The sequence below is a fragment of the Lathyrus oleraceus genome, chromosome 2 (genome assembly GCF_024323335.1).
Source record: "Lathyrus oleraceus cultivar Zhongwan6 chromosome 2, CAAS_Psat_ZW6_1.0, whole genome shotgun sequence".
Taxonomy (NCBI): domain Eukaryota; kingdom Viridiplantae; phylum Streptophyta; class Magnoliopsida; order Fabales; family Fabaceae; genus Lathyrus; species Lathyrus oleraceus.
Window position 1 is genome coordinate 458,125,601 of NC_066580.1, and position 20,379 is coordinate 458,145,979.

At 32.7% G+C, this 20,379-nt stretch overlaps 3 protein-coding genes across 3 annotated transcripts in view; 1 reads left to right on the forward strand and 2 right to left on the reverse strand.

The window, feature by feature from the left end:
- Positions 1 to 4,499: 4,499 nt before the first annotated feature.
- On the reverse strand, positions 4,500 to 5,030 carry LOC127123718 (protein FAR1-RELATED SEQUENCE 5-like). The gene has a single exon (XM_051053917.1). It carries the CDS (start codon positions 5,028 to 5,030, stop codon positions 4,500 to 4,502), a length of 531 nt encoding a protein of 176 aa, XP_050909874.1.
- A 9,535-nt stretch (positions 5,031 to 14,565) lies between these two features.
- On the forward strand, positions 14,566 to 19,786 carry LOC127120353 (mitogen-activated protein kinase kinase kinase 5). Its single transcript, XM_051050768.1, has 11 exons — positions 14,566 to 15,349; positions 15,692 to 16,318; positions 16,412 to 16,499; positions 16,779 to 16,841; positions 16,951 to 17,114; positions 17,300 to 17,375; positions 18,146 to 18,205; positions 18,282 to 18,407; positions 18,799 to 19,008; positions 19,085 to 19,182; positions 19,369 to 19,786. The coding sequence occupies exons 1-11, from the start codon at positions 14,856 to 14,858 to the stop codon at positions 19,400 to 19,402; spliced, it is 2,040 nt and encodes a 679-aa protein (XP_050906725.1). The 5' UTR covers positions 14,566 to 14,855; the 3' UTR covers positions 19,403 to 19,786.
- The window catches only part of LOC127123719 (uncharacterized), a 117,490-nt gene continuing 116,539 nt past the window's right edge, over positions 19,429 to 20,379 (reverse strand). The window contains exon 5 of the mRNA XM_051053918.1: positions 19,429 to 19,683. Within this exon, the coding sequence (XP_050909875.1) occupies positions 19,429 to 19,683 (255 nt within the window). The remainder of the gene's footprint in view (positions 19,684 to 20,379) is intronic.

Here is a 20,379-nt window from a genome sequence, read left to right on the forward strand (position 1 = left end):
TGCTTGCACCAATTCTCATAATTGTTGTTCTTGAGAATCAGAAGATTTGCTGAAAATGCCTGTTTGGATGATTTGTTGTCATGGTGATTTTCTTCCCACGAATCGATTAACGAGAGCTCTTGATACAAGATGTTGGAAATCTACCAAAATCTATGGAGAATTTTAATCAATCTTGATGAACAAGATTGTTATCACCCACACAATAGCAATAAAAGAAAAGAACAATGGAGAAAGAAAAAGTGTAAAGAACGATAAAGGAGAAGAAGAATCAAAATTCTACAGAGTTTCTCTCTGCCCACAAACTGTGGAAAACTTCTTATTCACTTTGCAACTGCAAAATACTGTGAATACAATGTTATGAATACTCTATTTACTTCATTATACTCCCTCAGTTCCTTTTTAAGTGTCATTTTTTTTACTTTTTACACCTACCAAGGAAGTTAATCATTATTGTTACTTTTCAAACAATAATTCTTCTTTTACCTATAATACCCTTAATTATTTATTACATTCACTTTACTTTTTTTCTCTATGCAATCATTATCTAGGAGTAATTTTGACAAAATTGTAATTAATACTACCTTAAACTTTGCAAGCGACAATTAAAAAGAAACAAATTTTTTGCAAAAAAGTGACACTTATAAAGGAACGGAGGGAGTAAAAAATAAGGGTTACTCCCTCTATTTATAGGTTTAGGTTAACTTGGACCTCAAGCCAAAGTCAAAAACTATAAAAATCCAAAATAGCTAACACTATTAAAATAGGCTTAAGTCGAAATCATGTCTGAAGCAACATGTTTCGACACACTAACACAATTCAACACACTAGGTGGTTCGATACTTTCTTAATTCCGCCGAACAACCTGCTTCGACACAAGGAATTGCAATTTAACAATAGACACAGAAAAAATCTTTTTTAAAATCATTATCCTATCATGTAGTCTACTCTTTTAAAAATTATGATTAATGGTTAGCACCAAAATATTCGTTATATTTCGTTTTCAAAAGAATAATACAAAATAATGATTAGAAAAAAGTTATTGTACTTTAGTAAGAAAATATATTTCATTTTATATGAAATATTTCATATTATAAATGAATTATTATTTATTTTTAATAATTTTTTTCAATTTCAAAATAACTGGTGTAAATGAATAATTTATATTAAGAAAATATTTTTAAAAAAGAGAATAAAAATAATTTTATATAAATATCAATATAAAATATTGATGTATTCAATTTTGTCATAAAATTTAATACAAAATAAACTATATTAATTGTATATACAATAATGCAAACAATTTCAAATAAAATGTATAATTGAAGAAGAAAATTAACATTGTATATTGTGAATTAAAAGATGGTCGTCATTTTGAAATGATTATTTTCCTAAATAGTTATTTTTAAATGGTGGATTTTATATTTTCAACTCTTCAAATTTAGTAGTAATTTTTAATATAAATTAAAGTAATGTGTTAGAAATGAAGTGGTGATGACTTTGTTGCATAAAATGGACCTGAAAACCACTGCAGCAACATTCAGTCACATGAAAACACAACACTAGGTTGTCTCATTTGCAAACTTCTCCAACCTCAATTATTCAACTACAAATTCTTGTTGTCATTTTCCTTTTACTAATGCTTTTTGTCTGTGTTGACTTTGAAATCGGTGTGTAATAAAACTGTTGAGAAGAAATAGGGAGTGTTATCACGTGCATGGATTTGACATGATGGAATGAATACCAAAGAAACTTTATTTGTCATTATTACTACTATTAAATGGTTGATATGAATATTCTGATGCTATCATCAATAACGTTTCCTGCTCTTGTCTGCTATTCTTGTCTGATTAATATTTACAACCTTTTTGTCTTCTTTGCTAACCCAACCAATACCCCACTTACTGTCGTCTAGTCAACCATACTGCTCTTCCCATTCAACCCTAGACCCAGAAAGGCCAGATTTACCATCTTTTGCTTGGTAGTAACTCAGATTTCACTTTCTTTTTTTCTTTCAAAGAATCAATTTCATTTTGGCTAATGCTAGTTGTTGTTTTTCTTTATGTAGAATATGTAAAAGTAAATGTAAATACTCTTCATAAAGAATTTAAAATAGTACTACTAGTATTATAAAAATAATGACATATAAAGATATAAAACTAATATTACACTCTGTTCTTTTATATGTACAAGTCTTTTTAAAAATAAATTGTACCTCAATATACATGATTTTAAAATACTAATGAATTACTATCATTTTTTAAATTATTTTTTTAGTATTTATTACTATTTATTTTTTCAATTTTTCAATTTTTTAAATATTATTTATAAAATACAATTTTGTAAAATTACTCTTGTTTATTATTCTCATATAAAATAAATTACATGTAAAAAATTCAAAACAACTTAAAATAAAAAGTGAGGTAGGTGAGAATCTCTCAATCTTTCCCTACCATGCATGAAGTTTATCAAAAGTAATCTTTTGAAAATGTTTTCTTAATCAAAATACACTACATTTCTATTGATTTATGTATGTATAGAATATATTGAGAAACTACTTGTTCAATTAGAGTTGTCGAAAAGATTGGTCCGAATCATGAGGTCAAATCTAATCAAATTAATGAGTTTTTTTTTTTTTTTACGAATCTTATAAATTTTAACCGCATCATACGAATTTTAAAAAATGCTTATATTTCTAGAGATATATTTTCGAAAATATCTCAACACACACTCAAGTAAGACCATTGAGAATGATGACCTATTATTTGGTTCATTTTATTTCGGAGGTGCATCTCTAAAAAAATTCATAGTTACATTTCCATAAGCCATACACATCAGTATCAGACCAAAAAACAAAGGATTTCTCCAAATTAAAATTAAGATTCATAAAATAAAATTAGGATTACATAGATGAGTTCAACATAAAATGAAACATTATACTTTAATATCCAGGTGGACGGTTCAACATATTCAGAATATCTTCGACGGATCTTGAAATCTTCGCTTCTAACTCGCGTGAAACTTTTGTTTTAAAACGGAAAAACGTATTCCACATAGCCCTTACATCCGTTTATGTGTTGAGTTCAAATTTGTTAAACTCAATCTTCCCTCCGTTGCCAATCGACAGTGAACGGTACTCGAGATTTTTAATCTTTCAATTACCTCCGTAAGGTAGAAAGATCATGGATTTTGTCTTTGATATCATCGGAGGAGGTGAATTCGTTAAGCTTGAACGTGCGCTCGGGAGCTTCGTTGGAGAATGAGACATTTGTGATATATTAATCAATGTTTAGTAGCGACATTTGAGACATTTTCAGTTTGTGTGAAATATAACATAAGAGCACCTTAATTTATTGAAGTCATAAATTAATATGGACCACTTCATGTTTGACATGTTGATTCCGGAGATATATCTTCGGAATCGCACTCTATTATCTTGTTTAGGAGATGCATCTCCGGAACTTCTCTTGACCCAGTTTCAAGACAAAACCTATAATTGAACATGTTTTTTCATATATAAAAAACACAAATGTTATTATGGGGGAAGATGAAAAAGTGCATTAAGACAAAATATGAACAAATGGTGAATATATAACACTTCATTTATATTGAGACACAATTACATACACTTATTTGTCTAGTAAACACAAGAAATTAAACGAATATAAATATATATATCGTCATCCAAATCTATTGGTGGTACCCCCTTGGAATTTGTGCATTTGATTCCCTTTCAATGTTGCTCAATTTCTCGAACTATTGCATCCTTTCTATAAAATGATCTAGCCAAGTCTCGACTTTTGTTGTTGAATGAACCGTCCACTCCGGTGATGTAAGTGGTATAGGGCATCCCTGTTTCAAGTAAACTTGAACAAAATGACTTTATTTTGAAAGTCACCCAATACACATAATATGATCATTTGGATTTTGAGGTGGGGCGGTGCCCAGTGGAAAAAAAAATCTGAAAAATCGTATCGTGTCAGATCAATACACACTCTATCGTACGCACATGCTATTAGTTGACCCATGTCAGAGAAACGCATCCATTTTGCCTCCGATGTTGGACCGCTAAGGAAAGGAATAAGAGACTCATAAACGTTATCGAAGTATTCTTTCTTTCTGCACAACCATGTGTATGATTTTGTATGCGTCTTCGACTATTAGATAAGTTAATGGCGAACAAGTGTATGATTATATTCTCCTTTACCGAGTAAAGCTGAAATGGTTCGGTAACCACAATTACCATCCCCCTTAACATTGACGATCCGCTCGATATAATTGTGCATAAAAACCAGCACCTAATCGATGAATGAAATCTTTGGCGGAGGCGGCATCGGAGGTGGTTTTTTCCACAACCAGTCCCGCCTTCACCATATTTTCATCTTCTGACTCTATCTGTTTCGTCCCTACCGCAGATTTAACCTGACTTCTCATATTCTTTGTTATGTGATACCTACAAAGTAATGCATTAGAAGAAGGAAATATCTTTGCAATCGAATTCATCAATGTGGTATTGCAGTGGTAACAACCGCTTTAGGCATCTCACCTTGATCCTTCAACAGTGTCTGACACACCTCTAATGCCCAAGTAAAGTTGTCCTCTTTTTTACACTTAAGAAATGCAAACCCAACAGAATATGTCTTCTCAGTTGAGGTAACACCAACCATCTCCAATAATGGAATTCTATACTTGTTGGTCTTGTAGGTTGAATCAAGGATGAGAACCGTAGGAAACGTGTTGAACAACTTTATGGAATCAGGATGAGTCCAAAATATATCTCTAACAGTAACTCCATCCTCGTACGTTCGGTATCTAGACACGTAACTGTTACTCCTATAATCCAACAGTTTCAAGAGTTGTTGCATCTCAGTTCTATCCCCCCTAAGCGCCTTGTTAGTTTGGTACCGAATATTATACACTTGCTTGATATTTGATATATTTCCGGGTCGTTTCCGTTTCAATGTTACAAGTATATTTTTCGGCTGAAACAAATTCAAGGTCATGTCTGGAACACATTCTTTCTCTTTCGGCATGAGCCGACACGCACTAGGATGGCCGACTATTTTTTCACACAAATCATGGTTATGCAAACCACATATCAAATTAAATCTCTAGTTTTTGTTTGCCTACATGTAACCACACACCTTGAACAGACACTCACATTTTCTAGACCCAGTGTCGTCTTTCTTAAAATTCCGGAGATGAGTTCTATATTTCCCGCTTCTTTCGCACGTCATTGTCACAAACACTCATCTTCTATCCGAACCAATATCAGACCTTCTGATAACCACACAAAACCCAATTTTAGAGGCCTCCATATGAATCCATTGAAACATTTGATCATGAGATTCAAACTCTTGTCTGTTTTTAAATTGGTTGCCAACATCTGCCGCCTTCACGACAACACCTTGGACATCCGGAGAAGCAACTTGTTTTGAGAAAACACCGGGTTGCACCATATCTAATGAAAACAATTACAATATAACATCATATAAGCACTACTACTGAAGACAGAATTGGAAATCAAACACAATGCATCTCCGAAATAGTTCATACTTGTTCCGAAGATACATTTTCGGCATGACGTTTTCCCCCAGAAAAAGCATGATTAATGTGACCAATTCAAAGATAAATGAAGGATCTTTATCTAAAATTTTATCTTCTTTTGCTCCTTATGATGTGATAAATCACAATAATGGAGATTTGGAGTGAAAAAACGGGTTGAGAGTAGAGAGTTTTTTGATGAAGGGTTTGGTTGAAAAACAACTATGTCAACAATGGTTGTGTGTCATGTAACGGGTTCTTTTATCATATATTTCCGGAGATGCATCTCCAAAAATATTTGACATGCAAATGTGATAGAAAATTTCAAAATCATGCCCCTAATTCCGGAGACACATCTCCGGAATTTTTACTGAATTGATGAATACATAAGGTATTTCTTAAAATATTTTGGAGATAGATCTCTGGAATAAAAATAACCCAACTTATAGGGTGCCTTTCAAAATAATCATTGTTGAGTATGTAAGATGTACGTTCGGAAATGTATCTCTAAAAATAAGAAGTATTTTTAAAAATTCGCTTGGTGCAATAAAAATATATAGGAAGCATAAATAAGTCACCAAATGTTCTCACTACTTGTTATTGAATAAAATATTATGACGCATTTGTTACGGGTCATAATGACTAATGGGCCAATTCGTTCCAATTCATATTTTATGTTTTGACATGTAATAGTACTTACGATTAGAATATTTATATTGAAGGTTTTTGTGTTTAATGAGTAGTTCTAGTTTGAATATTCAAATCAATTTTTTTTAGATATTTTTAATTCGAATACTCAAACCATAAATTTTTCTATTCACAATAGTTTCACATTTGATAGTTTAAATTTTATTATAGTATCACATACCCGTTAGTTGTGGCATTACCAATGAGCATCACTCCATATATCTATGCTATAATATAATTTTCTTGTTTTACTTAATAAATTCAAAACGATTAACAACTCAAACTCTACCAATCTCTATCGGTACAAATTTATAGTTGTAGGATAAATAATTCTTCTCCATAAACTTAACATTTCATTCTGCATGTCCTTCAATGCATGTTGCTTCTTGTCTGACCTTTAATACATGTTGATTGCATTTAACATAAATACTTTTATTTATGTGAAACCAACAAAGCTGATTAACTGAAGTTGGAAACAAGATTCTTATAACATTCATCGAAGTTAGATCCCTCTTAGTCGCAAGTACCTTGAGAATTAAACTTTCTAAAAAAAAAAAAACAATTCCTTTAACTTATGGTCTATAAAGATAATCGATCTTTTTTCAGAAGTTTGTAAATCTAGTTTATATCATTTCTATCGACTTTATTTCGATCTTACCGCAAATTTAATATATTTCTCAGCACAACATTGTACTTTTTCAACTCATGAACGTGTACCGGCTCATTGTTTAAATGACCCACAAATTATTGATCAATCCATGCATGCGCTAGCTCAGAGTTTTAAAGTCCACACATCACTTTAAATGACCATTGAATGTCATAATTCAATTTTTTTTACTATCTTGCTCTTGTATTAGACAAGAAATATCAAATAATCATTCATTTAAAATAAATATCCAACTATCACACTTAAAAAAAATCGTTATTATGTAACAACAATCACCCATTGAAAGGCGTCACTATGCTAAAAAAACCTAGAAGCCGCCCATTAAATGGGTGGTAGTGCAAGTAAAAAGAAGTTCCGTCCATTGAATTGAATGGCGGATAGTGTTATAACGATTTTAATTGAATTAAATTATAATTAAATTAAATTTTAATTATAAATAATATTGAATTAATAATTTTTATTAATCTTAATTGATTATAATTATTTATATTTAATGAAGTGTTAAAATAATTAAAAAATAATAATTGTTATATTAAAATATATTTAACTAATAAATACAATAATAATATAAATAAATAAATAATAATGGAAAGGAATATTTATTTATGTATGTAATTAAAAAGAAGTACATTAAATCCCTATATACTCTTGATTTTGACCCGGTTGATGAAAGCGTTGGTGGGTTCCACGTGGAGGAGCTTGTTCAATTTGGGTAGATCGTCTACGATTTTCATCAACATTTGTTAGTTGAGTAGAAGGTCTCACGTCATTCCTAGGATTCATAAATTCAACGACCATATCATCATTAAACTCGTCATTCGTCGCCGCACTACCATCACTTAATCTAGTTCCTCGATATTCCAATTTGGTTGGATGGTAGGTGGCATTGAGTTAATCATGTAGGGAGTGTAGGATTGTTGGTCTTTGGATGAATTAACGATGAAGGTTTGTGAATGGTAAAAAGACATTTGTGGTTGAGGTGTTTGATAGTTATGTTCTTGTGGGATAGGCCTGTGAGATTGAGTATTGGTTATGGTGGGTGGTAGATGGTGTTTGTTGTTGGGTGAATGATGTTAAGGGGGTAAATTTTGGGTTTTGTTGTTGGGTGTTGTATGGGGTTGGGTTAAAAGATGGATATGGTTGATGGTAGTGTTAACTTGGAGTATAAGGTTGTTGTGTTGGGTTGAAAGGTTGTTGGGTATTAAATGTTGGTTGTTGGGTGTAAGTGATGCTTGATGGTTTGGTGTGTTAGAAGTTTGAAGATGTGGGTTGGTTACGAGGGTCAAATAGGTATCTATTTTATGATAGATACAAAGTGGACACAGATCTATACCAATCCATGTATTCTATATTGGGTTTACATTTGGTTAGAATCATATTTTCTTGTAAGACAGTGTTGCGACGATTTTGCCATTGTTGACGCTCTTGTCTATAATGGTCTTTCAAATTTGGAATTTTCCATTGGTCTGGCGTCTGGTTTTTGTGGTACTCCTTCATGCACCTAGGTGGATCCGGAATGTCTTGTTGAATCCCAAATTAGAGTTTAACTCTATCAGAATGATGCATTTCAACATAAGTGAAACAGATTAAAACCGTTGTTGAACTCCACATGTAATTTTCAGTTGGATTTTCATCTTCAAGTTCAATGTAGGGCCTCAGTATAAACTGTAACGTAATATTAAAAAGGATTAGTTAAAAAAATCATAAATGAACTTTAAATGTTAATAGTATAAGTCTTGAAGATAATACACCATCTGCCTCGAAATGACCGAAGAACGCCAGATATCCAGGAGCACATTGATGAGGGATTTTTCCGTCTTCCTGATCACAACCGAACTCGATGTCCCAATGTTAGAACTAGTAATAATTAAATTTTTATTTTATTATCAAGTATCATTTTTAAATTGCCATCAAGATTCTCCATTATTTGAACCATTATTAATTAGGTAACAAATATAAATAACAAGAAATCAGATATCACAAAACGAACAACAACATGTCTAAATAAACAACACATACAACATATATCAAAACAGATAAAAATACTTAACCAAAACATTTAAACACAATATTTCTAACTGATTACAATAATCAAATTGATATCATTTGGTCTAAACATCATTTCTCTCGCATCCTTATCATTTTTAACTCACACTCACCCACGTATGACATTGTGTTTCTCAATATTTCTAAATTTTTTGTCTTCAGATATATCTCAGTTTAACCAATGAATCAACTCCCCATGTAGTTTCTCGAAACTACATATGTTCCCGAAGAGCATCTCCATCGGAGACTTCTGTCTTGAATAAATCACTTTCCCTTTGCGACGACGATACATGTTAACATTATTACAAGAAAATGAGAATAGATGTGAAAAAATATATTACACCACACCTTTATTTATATCAGATACGCCACATGGAGTTGTACTTAAATAATAAAATAATCAAAGCGTTCGCTCATTGCAGTGACAGAGTTATATTTAAATAATAAAATAATCAAAGCATCCGCCAATTGTAGTGACAGAGCTGTACTTAAATAATAAAATAATCAAAGCATCTGCTTATTGCAGTGACAAAACTGTTCTTAAATAATAAAATAATCAAAACATCCGCCAATTATAGTGACGGAGTTGTACTTTTAAAAATAAATAATTATATACATATAAATCATTTGAAATTTATTTATAATAATTAAAATCTAATTAACATATTTCGTTATTAATTAAAATATAAAAAATAATTAGGTACATAAAAATAAATTTAAATTATTTTATTATATCTACACAACTAATTAATATATATTCATTATTAATTTTTATATTTACTTTAAATATATTTATTAATATATATTTATTATTAATATTAGTTATATTTATTATTAATATTAATTATATTTATTATTAATATTCTTTATTAATATAAAATAAAATAAAATAAAATAAAACACGTAACACAATGTCATCCATTTAATGGACGGTTGCATTGTTATTTTGAGAGAGACTGCCCATTCATTGGGCGACAACTCTATAATAAGACTTTTTTTTGTTTGAAATGATGACATATTGGTATATGTGGCTTAAAAGTATGACATAGTGATATTTTGTTTCTAATAGTATGACAATGCTGTAAAAAATTCTCATATTTCCACGACTTTGCTCTAAGTTTAAACCGACAACTACGCTTTTTAAAGGTGAGTGTTGTTAAACTTTCACTAAACTTCTCATGTTTTCATTCCTTTCAGATTCCACTTTCTTTCTTAGATTTATTATTATTTTTTCTTCTCTTTTATTCACATCTAATATTGGAGTAATCACCACCGTCTATTTTAAATGCCTATCTCTCTCGTTCATATCAATAAATTTTCTCTTATTTTAAAATTTTAAGTTATTATAAATATTAAAGTCAAATTTTCACATAAGAGATTCTTCATTGTGTCAAATCGAAACAATTGTAAAAAATTTTTTGGGGATTGTTCTTCTCACCCTTAGTGGTGAACAACCACCCTTAAGAAACCTGACAATGCCCTTGAAATACTACGAAAGTTAACCTCCAAACGCCCAATATACACTAAAACATTTTGTAAGTGTATAAAAAATAATTAGGTACATAAAAATAAATTTAAATTATTTTATTATATCTATAAAACTAATTAATATATATTCATTATTAATTTTTATATTTACTTTAAATATATTTATTAATATATATTTATTATTAATATTAGTTATATTTATTATTAATATTAATTATATTTATTATTAATATTCTTTATTAATATAAAATAAAATAAAATAAAATAAAACACGTAACACAATGTCATCCATTTAATGGACGGTTGCATTGTTACTTTGAGAGAGACTGCCCATTCATTGGGCGACAACTCTATAATAAGACTTTTTTTTGTTTGAAATGATGACATATTGGTATATGTGGCTTAAAAGTATGACATAGTGATATTTTGTTTCTAATAGTATGACAATGCTGTAAAAAATTCTCATATTTCCACGACTTTGCTCTAAGTTTAAACCGACAACTACGCTTTTTAAAGGTGAGTGTTGTTAAACTTTCACTAAACTTCTCATGTTTTCATTCCTTTCAGATTCCACTTTCTTTCTTAGATTTATTATTATTTTTTCTTCTCTTTTATTCACATCTAATATTGGAGTAATCACCACCGTCTATTTTAAATGCCTATCTCTCTCGTTCATATCAATAAATTTTCTCTTATTTTAAAATTTTAAGTTATTATAAATATTAAAGTCAAATTTTCACATAAGAGATTCTTCATTGTGTCAAATCGAAACAATTGTAAATTTTTTTTTGGGGATTGTTCTTCTCACCCTTATTGGTGAACAACCACCCTTAAGAAACCTGACAATGCCCTTGAAATACTACGAAAGTTAACCTCCAAACGCCCAATATACACTAAAACATTTTGTAAGTGACCCCCCCCCCCCCCCCCCCCCCCCCCCCCCCATTTTCAAAAAATTTAACCTCTGGATTGATGGAAGGGTGAGTCCATAGGTTAAGTTTCAGACTAACCTTTGAATATATTCTGAACTCATGATAATGTGTTTAGTTCACAACTTAGTGGATATTACCGAAGTTAAGTTCTGTATTAACCACCAGGACATTAAATTTACCTCTTGGGAAGTATTTTTATTATAAATTTGACATATTTTTAATAAACCTTATATTTTAAATCATTTATACAAAGTATACATAATTTGTATTCAATTAAACCATGAACTTATGTAATTCAATCAAAATACCATATTCTTAGTCAAAATAAAAACCCTGCATTGTTCACAAAATAGAAACCAAAATACAAAAAAAAACAACAATTAATGGGTACATAGATGACCTCCCAGTTCCTCATGTGCCTCATGTACTAAAATGCATTCCGTGCCTTGGCTATCATGGCTTCTACAACGGCCCTCCTAAGAGTCCCTTCCTAAAATTCTCTCTATGTCTGCTCTCCCAAAAGCCACAATACATTGTCATATCGGCGATACATCAATGACATGGTCCATCATAGCCTATTCCTCTTCTAATATATCTTGATGACTAGGTATATGTGGCTCTCCTTCTGCATCTAGTGTCATGTAATAACGTGACCCTCTAAAAAACCATTATATGTAGCCGTATGCAATACTTCATGCCTGAGGAATTGACACACTATATACATCTTCTAGAACCAGATGATCATAGATAGTACTCTAAAAATATCTCATGAACATCTCTACGGTAGAGTGTGGGAGGAGCAACAATGATGGGCGCTCTAGGAATACCCTACAAATACCTGAATTAGAAAATGACCAACTCAGGTAGATGTGGATATATCAGTTACAATCCATAAGTCAACCATTTATAGTAGAAGAATATCTCATTGAAGGGGCGTGTCTCACGGTGATCGTCATACAACATAAAGTTTATATCATCTATCGTGATGTAGTAAAGATAAACTCGAAATAGCTCAGTCGCATGATTCCCTCTGAGCGGGAAAAAGACTAAGCACGTCACAAATCCTCGTCGTAGTCATCCACGTATGCCAGTCGTATACGTGTGGAAAGTGTTGGAGGATCCATGCCAAAAAATGGTTCAAATGAAATATTAGTAACAACGTAGCACAAGTGTTATGAAATGTTACTACTAGTAAATGTGCAAATGTATTGCCATAAATATGATGTTGCTTGTTGTCACCTGTCTAGTCTTTCATAAACAAACTTTACCTAACTTGGAGTAGAGGTAAACCAAACACGAGGTCCCCAATTGTACTCATGAATCCTCTCCAAGTTAATGAAATGTATTAGATAGACAACATCAATATAGTATGCACTTTTGTCCACAAATATGGACGTGTCAACCAGATACAAAAGGTATGACCTTAATGAACACACTCTATGATGTACTACCCGTACATCATCACCACCAGCCTCAACTTCTGCATCTAGGTGGCATATGTACAACCTTTCCTGAAATTCAAACTTGGCATGACATCCTCTAGTGTCATCTATCTCCTGTTGAACATCACCTGGGTCAACTCCCAAATATTGCACAATCATCTCTAGAGTATCAGGTTTAGTGAGTCTAAAGTAGTTTAATAATATTCTAGTGATCAAAAGAAGTATGATGGATGATACATCATCCAGTGTGATCGACATCTCATCGATCAGAAGATGGAATGAAGAAGTATCTGAGTGTCATCTCTCGATGAAAGAAGACAACAAACCATGCTTAATAAAAGTATACCACTTCTACATAAATCTTGCAACCTAGATAATTGAATGACAACCTAAAACCATGGTTCATTAGGATGCAGAAGCTTCACAATCTTCCTATCTTGGTTGATACATTTTAATGACTCATAATGCTCTAAAAATACATCAAATTCAGAAATTTTGGATCTTATAACACATATGTTTAAAAAATATACAAATTTATTTTACATATACATCCCACACGTGCCTAGCAACATGGTCTGCTTACTGGCAAAGTAGTGAGGTGTATGAGGGGTCTCCTAGATAAACATCAGGAACAATAACAACAGGTTGAACTTATGCTGCATCTATGGCTTCAACAGAGGACTCATGTCTCTAGAAGGACGATGTCGGAGACACGTGAACTCCGAAAGACGATGTTCATGCATCAAAAGAAGTCACATCAATGTCTTGACAAGAAGATCTAGTTTTTTTCCTCCGAACGAATGCATGCTGAGCCATTATACCGTGTCTCAATCTCTATTGATTGTCACACATTTCACCTTTAATTAAAATAATAAAGTCATATCATAATCAAATAATTCAAACCCAAGGGACAAAATAGGAAAAATCAAATAAATAATGCAGAACAAGCAAAATCCGAAAGTTAACTTCCGTACCAGGTAAAAACCAGAAAAATGCAGAACACGAACATACAACCCCCATATGCTTCGGACTTGAACAAATCTCAACGCATTCATCATAAATTAATTCATTATGCTTTAACTACAACCTAATGAACCATAAATAACCTATTTAGTTAATGCATCCAGTACAAACCAAAAAGATGAAAGAAATGAAAAATTTACCAAATTGTGAGAAATCTTAAAAAATGAAAAATCTCGATTGATTTGAGTGGAATAGAGGTTGAGTGATGTCATGGACTTGAATACAATACAGTAGAAGTAGCGAGAAAGATTGAAAAATAATTGAAATGGAGTTTTTTCACTAACTCTATTTTGGATTCTGAGTAAACTTTCTAACATGAAGGAGATGGAAGAAGGTCTTACGCGTTATACAAGTCAAACAGGTACAAAACTTAACCTCTTTATAAAATACAAACATTGATCTTCGTAAAAAAAATACGGAGGTTAACGTCCGGATATTTTCAACTTTATTCTAGCATGTGTTTGAGATTCGATTGTGGTTGTATTTTTGGTGCATTCGAAAGTTAAAATTTAAATTTTATGGACATTATTATTGGTATTTCACTAGACTGCGTAAGCACCATTAAGAATGCAAAGAGTAATATCCAAAAATTTCATGCAATAAGTTTTGCTTTAGATTCTCTATCATACTTGAGCCCGGTGTAAAAGGCCCAAGAATAAAAATGATGGATCCAATTGAAATTCTTATTTTGTATATTTTTACTAAGCACACCCTTATCCTTTTATTCAGTTGGAAAAAAAGGGTAGGAAAAGAAGTTTGTACATCTGGCGGGAACGGTCGAGCAGCGCATTTGGCGTTGCCAACGCGCATCTTCGTTTGCAGACAGAAAAAACACACAGCAACCACAAACATAAACACCAAGAGAAAGAAGAAGAAGAAGTGGAAGAAAGAATTAGAAAGAGAGAAACGTTTTTCTCTCTCTAATCTCTTTCCTTCTCTTCCTCTTTCTCTCCATAACAATGGCATTCTTTTACAAGTAATGAAGCTTCTTCATCGTCATTATTCTAATTATTATCGCATCCATTCGCCATGCGTTGGTTGCCAACCCTAATTTTCTCTCCTTCTTCCTCTTCTCATTCTTCCAAAGTTTCATCGGCATCGTCTTCGTCTTCCTCTTCCTCTTCGTCTTCCATTACATCTCCTTCTACGTTAAAACATTCTCCTTCTTCTTCCGATGTTTCCGATACTCGGAAACCCTCACGTGGCATGTGGTTTTTCGGTGGCGGTAGAAAATCCACACGGTCGAGGAAGCTTCGACATGTTGACGATGTTCACATTGAATACGACGTTGCTTCAGCGCCTGTTTCTCGTTCCCCGAGCACACGGAGCTACATTCGGTCTAGTACTTCTTCCTCCGTTGCGCCTCAGCCGTTGCCGTTGCCGGAGTTAGCTTCTCCGGCAGGATTGCAGAGGCATAGAGATGGTGATCTTCGTTTGCCGTCGCCTAAAGAAGCCTCTGGTAGATCCTTTGAATCTGATGTGCATACCGTCGTATCTCTTCCCACTGGATTTAAGATGCGGAGGTAATTCAATTTTTTCTAGGGTTTCAATTCACTCTTATTTGAGTGTTTGGGGATTCTGCTAGGTTAAGTTAATTAAACAAATTCATACTATTGACTATTGATCATTTTTCATTTTTTTTTTAGTTTCTTGATTTTAGGATTGCTGGTTTAAATGGCAGTTCTAAGGTTATGTTTAAACTGAGATTTATTCACAGTGAATAAGCATGTTCTATAAAATCAAATTAGTTTATATTTGAATTTTGAGTCTGATATAATGAAGAAAACTGTTGCCATCAAATATGCACTATGTGCATTGATAAGAACAGTCCTTTTGATTAATTGGAATTTAATTTGCTTGTACAGTGTTTTTGCTAGCCGAGAGTCAAGAAAAAATACGGAGCATATGGAGACAAAGCCACCCGGGAATATGATGGTGCGTCAAGATACAAGTGGTGCTGCAACTCCAAGCTTTCGAGAAAATAGCTTCCGGATAAGTGTCCCTCCAAGGAGTGCTTCAAGCAGTCCCTTTACCAGTCCCACAACAAACAACACCAAACATGACGATTTTGTGCCGTATTATTATGTGTCACCTAAAGCAAATCAGTTCTGGTCTGCACCAGAAATGCCAACATCTACAGGACAACCACCTCCTGCCTTCTTTGATTTATCTGCATTACGTATTGATTGTGCCTCTTCTCCCCATCAAAGTTCTGGAGGAAAAAGTCCCAAACAACAAAACCCTTCTTCACCCCTACCAAGGTTGTCCCTCGATTACCCAACACCTTCACGTCGTGAGAGTCTTGGTCCTCCTCTCAGTGTTCATCCTTTACCCTTGCCTCCTTGGTCTGGGTCTGCCTTACCTTCACCCTCTGCTACCTATTCCCAACCTGGGGGAGCTAAGACAGAATCAGTATCTATGAAAAGTCAATGGCAAAAGGGTAAACTTATAGGGCGAGGTACTTTTGGAAGTGTTTATGTTGCCACTAATAGGTATATATGCAATAGTTAAATAACCAGTTTAAGTTCTTCCCTTTTCTCTTTCTCATTTGGCAGCTCTTAAAACATATTTTCATTCCTTTACAGAGAAACTGGAGCATTGTGTGCAATGAAGGAAGCAGAAATATTTTCTGATGATCCAAAGTCTGCAGAGAGTATAAAGCAGTTAGAACAGGTTTTCCTCCATTGCCTGGTTGTAAATGCTGTTTATTTGTTACCTGTGTAGGATGTATTAAGTATGTTAGTTGAAAAGCACTGTCTGTTTTTTTTTCTTTGGTTCTACCTGTTGGGATGGACACAATGCGCCATATCTCACTGGCAGTCTTAAAAACAGTAAATTTCATTGCAAACAATAAAAGTTCATTGCTATCTAAAATGTTTTTTTTGCCATCCAATTCATATTTTCTTGCTAATTCACTTGATCCTCATTCTTATTTTGTACACTTTTTTTCAGGAAATTAAAGTTCTTAGCCATCTGAAACATCCAAACATTGTGCAGTATTATGGTAGTGAAATAGTAAGCACTCTAATTGTTGATTAGGTGTCCTGTGTCCATGATAAATATTTTTCTTATAGAACTGCAACACAACCTAATAATAAGTTAATATTTGTGTTTGTGTTATCAGGTAGAAGACAAGTTTTATATTTATTTGGAGTTTATCCATCCTGGTTCAATAAATAAATATGTTCGTGACCACTGTGGCGCGATAACAGAATCCGTTGTTCGGAATTTCACACGACATATTCTTTCGGGGTTGGCTTACTTGCACAGCAAAAAGACAATTCATAGGTAAGGGTCACATGCTTGATAAGCTGCTCAACATCCAACCAGGACAAGAAATCTCTTCATGATATTTGTGCAAATATTTTTTTAATGGAGTGTGCATTTTCTTTTCTTTCTTCATGAAAATACTAAACTGTTTTTGATTTGGACCATCTAATGACGTTTGTTTTTCTTACCATCTATTGATATAGGGATATCAAAGGGGCTAACTTGCTTGTTGATTCTTCTGGTGTTGTTAAGCTTGCTGATTTTGGGATGGCCAAACATGTGAGTTATAAAATTCCCTCTACTATATACTTTTTCCGGTCTTTTTCCGCATCAATGAAGATAATGGTTTGCATGTTGTACAAATACTTGAATTTCTAATCATTATCATTATACAAGAAGGATCTTTCATTTGAAGTTCAGGGATTAAGAGCACATTTGTACTTACTTTTGTGAAGTGTTTCTAGCCACTTAAATTGATTTTGACATGTTTGAGTGTTTTTCATAAGTAAATTTGATTTGAAGCTGAGGTTTGAAGTTTTTGTTTTGAAACTTTATTTTTAATATCAATTTTATCGTTCAACTCACTTTTATGTGAATATATGCTAACATAAATAACTTTACATTCAATTTCTTTTAACTGAAATCAACTAACTTAATGATTGTAGTCACTACACGACCAAACACACTCTTAACTAAAAGGATAATTTAGTTTTTGAAAATTTGTTTCTCTTGGTTTAAGTTAACAATTTTACTACCCATTGAAGTTGATTCAGCTTCATTATCTAAGGAAACTTCTTGCAGCATATCGGGTTGATCATCTGTTAATTTTCATTACTTGAATATGCATCTTGATATGTTTATATGCTTGCTTAGATGTATGAGCTGTTGAAAAGAAGTGCTCTCTAAGTTCTACATGTTCCTTAGTTTGAATTATGCATGACATAAAGTTTTTCTTTCATTTGAATTTTAGTAGCTTTCACCACCAGTTTTCTGCCAGTAGTTTCTTTTTGCCCATTATAATAGTAGTCTTGGGATCTCTATTTCCACAGCTAACTGGGCATTCTGCTGACCTGTCTTTGAAAGGAAGTCCATACTGGATGGCTCCAGAGGTATATTTTATATATTGGAACTCTACATTATTCTTTGATGTGTAATGTTCTTTACTCACACTTGCTTTCCGTACAGCTTATGCAAGCAGTCATGCATAAAGACAACAACTCTGATCTAGCTTTTGCAGTTGATATTTGGAGTTTGGGTTGTACAATTATTGAAATGTTCACGGGGAAGCCTCCTTGGAGTGAATACGAAGGAGTAAGCAAGTGCAGAAAAATTCTAATTCATCGATTTGTTATTCAATTCAATACCAAACATATAATAAGTTGAATTCTCAATAGTATAATAACTTCCAATATTTGTTAAAATATACTTGTTAAAAATGAGACCTTATATTTAGAAATGGTTTTATTTGCGCTTCTGTGAGAAGCAGAAGCTGAAATTCGCTAATGAATGATATATAATGTTGAATTGTAGATATCTCTTTTTTTGATAAATATTCATTTAAAAACCAACTTAAGAGCATCTTTATTCAACTTTTCCCTCCTTCCTTTTTCTGTTTCTAGCTTGTGGGTTTAGCATACATATGATGCATGTATGCACGTCCTTCATGTGTTAACTAGCCGTGAATTTTGATCTAATTATGCAGGCCGCAGCTATGTTTAAGGTAATGAAGGATACCCCTCCTATACCTGAAACATTGTCATCAGAAGGTAAAGATTTCTTGAGGCTTTGCTTTAAAAGAAATCCAGCAGAGCGCCCAACTGCTTCAATGTTATTAGAACATCGGTTTCTGAAAAACTTACAACATTCAGATCCTTCATCTTCCGCACATCTGTATAATGGAACAACCTCAATGGTAATAATATAAGATTCGTGTCTCTTTTCTCTTTGCCTAACCATGAATTTGGTATTAACTTTTATTATACTCGCAGGATAATTCCCATAGTCCCGGAGGGTTATATGAAAGCAAACCTGATCAGTTTTCTGTTGTCAGTGCACAGATTGCAAAAGGGAAATTTTGCACTGAGAGGTGAGGATTTCTCATTAATTACTTGAATATCATGATTACTTTCCTACATTACATATTTGAACCTGTGAATCCATGATCTATCCTGTCCTGTGTACATTTTGTACTCTATATTCTTGCATGATTTTTTGGCATAATTTTTATGCATTATTCTTATCTGTATGTGACAAAGCAACTTTTACATTACAGTGGCATAGCAGCGTCCCACTCGCTCTACTCTTGAAACACTTTCTAGCTCACCCTCTATGTCTATACTCGGCTTGCAACACACTCGATCAGATTTGTGATTATTGTCATTGTAGCTGTGTCAAACATGGCAATAGGAAACGAAAGAGGTTGTTTTTCAATGAATGGTCTAAGGGAAATTCTCACATATGATGCATATGCCTTGAGTTCACGCGTACGTTGTTTTAGGTGACTTCCAGCCGATGCTGTTGTAGGTGCTTCCTGAGATTTTCCTTGATCCCTCTGAAAGTAATCGGAATATTCAATATGGAGTTTATACTGCAAGTGAATATAGAAGCAGATTTTGTATAATATTAGTGTTCCAACAGTGACACAAGTTCTGTAAAAAGAATAACAACATCAAAAAGTTTTTTTCCTTTTATTTTTTCATTAATTTGTAATAAAAAAGAGAGAGAAATTGGTGAGAAAGGCACATTATAGGTCAATCGTCGGTAGGGTGAAATCAATATTATCATGTAAATATGAAATTTTCTTATTTTCTTGAAGCCAAAACTTTTTACACTATCTCCCACGAGCAGCCCTACAGGAGAGATACTCTAAATTAAGTGATAACTTTTTTTAGTTATACTTCTATAACATCTAGTTACACGTAAATTTTCATTAATATATACAGTAATTATAATATCGAAATAGTCCTTGGTCGCTTATTAATTTTACTAAACTTATATTGCATCTCCCGGTCTTAGTCTTAACCTTTGTCTCACAAACATTCATGGAGGGAAACAAACTTGATGTAAGGTTAAAGATTGAAGTACAAAGATTCCATTCTATGAACTTTTGAGCTCTTTTTTACGCCTATGAATGGTAAGTAAATTCATTTAACGTAGCATCTATATTAAAATGAATGCGGTCTCTGCATTAGTTAAGCATGTAAATATTTTTTAAGCAAAATAAATTAGGGCTAGCTTTAACTTGTAACAAACTCTATGTTGAGCCACCATTAGCTACCTTGTA

What these genes read in the sequence shown, in the direction of transcription:
- LOC127123718 (XM_051053917.1), bottom strand. Translation starts at nt 5,030, where the DNA reads ATGCCGAAAGAGAAAGAATGTGTTCCAGACATGACCTTGAATTTGTTT.
- LOC127120353 (XM_051050768.1), top strand. Translation starts at nt 14,856, where the DNA reads ATGCGTTGGTTGCCAACCCTAATTTTCTCTCCTTCTTCCTCTTCTCAT. An exon ending in ACTGGATTTAAGATGCGGAG is followed by an intron (nt 15,350 to 15,691) that starts GTAATTCAATTT and finishes TTGCTTGTACAG; the next exon opens with TGTTTTTGCTAGCCGAGAGT. An exon ending in GTATAAAGCAGTTAGAACAG is followed by an intron (nt 16,500 to 16,778) that starts GTTTTCCTCCAT and finishes ACTTTTTTTCAG; the next exon opens with GAAATTAAAGTTCTTAGCCA.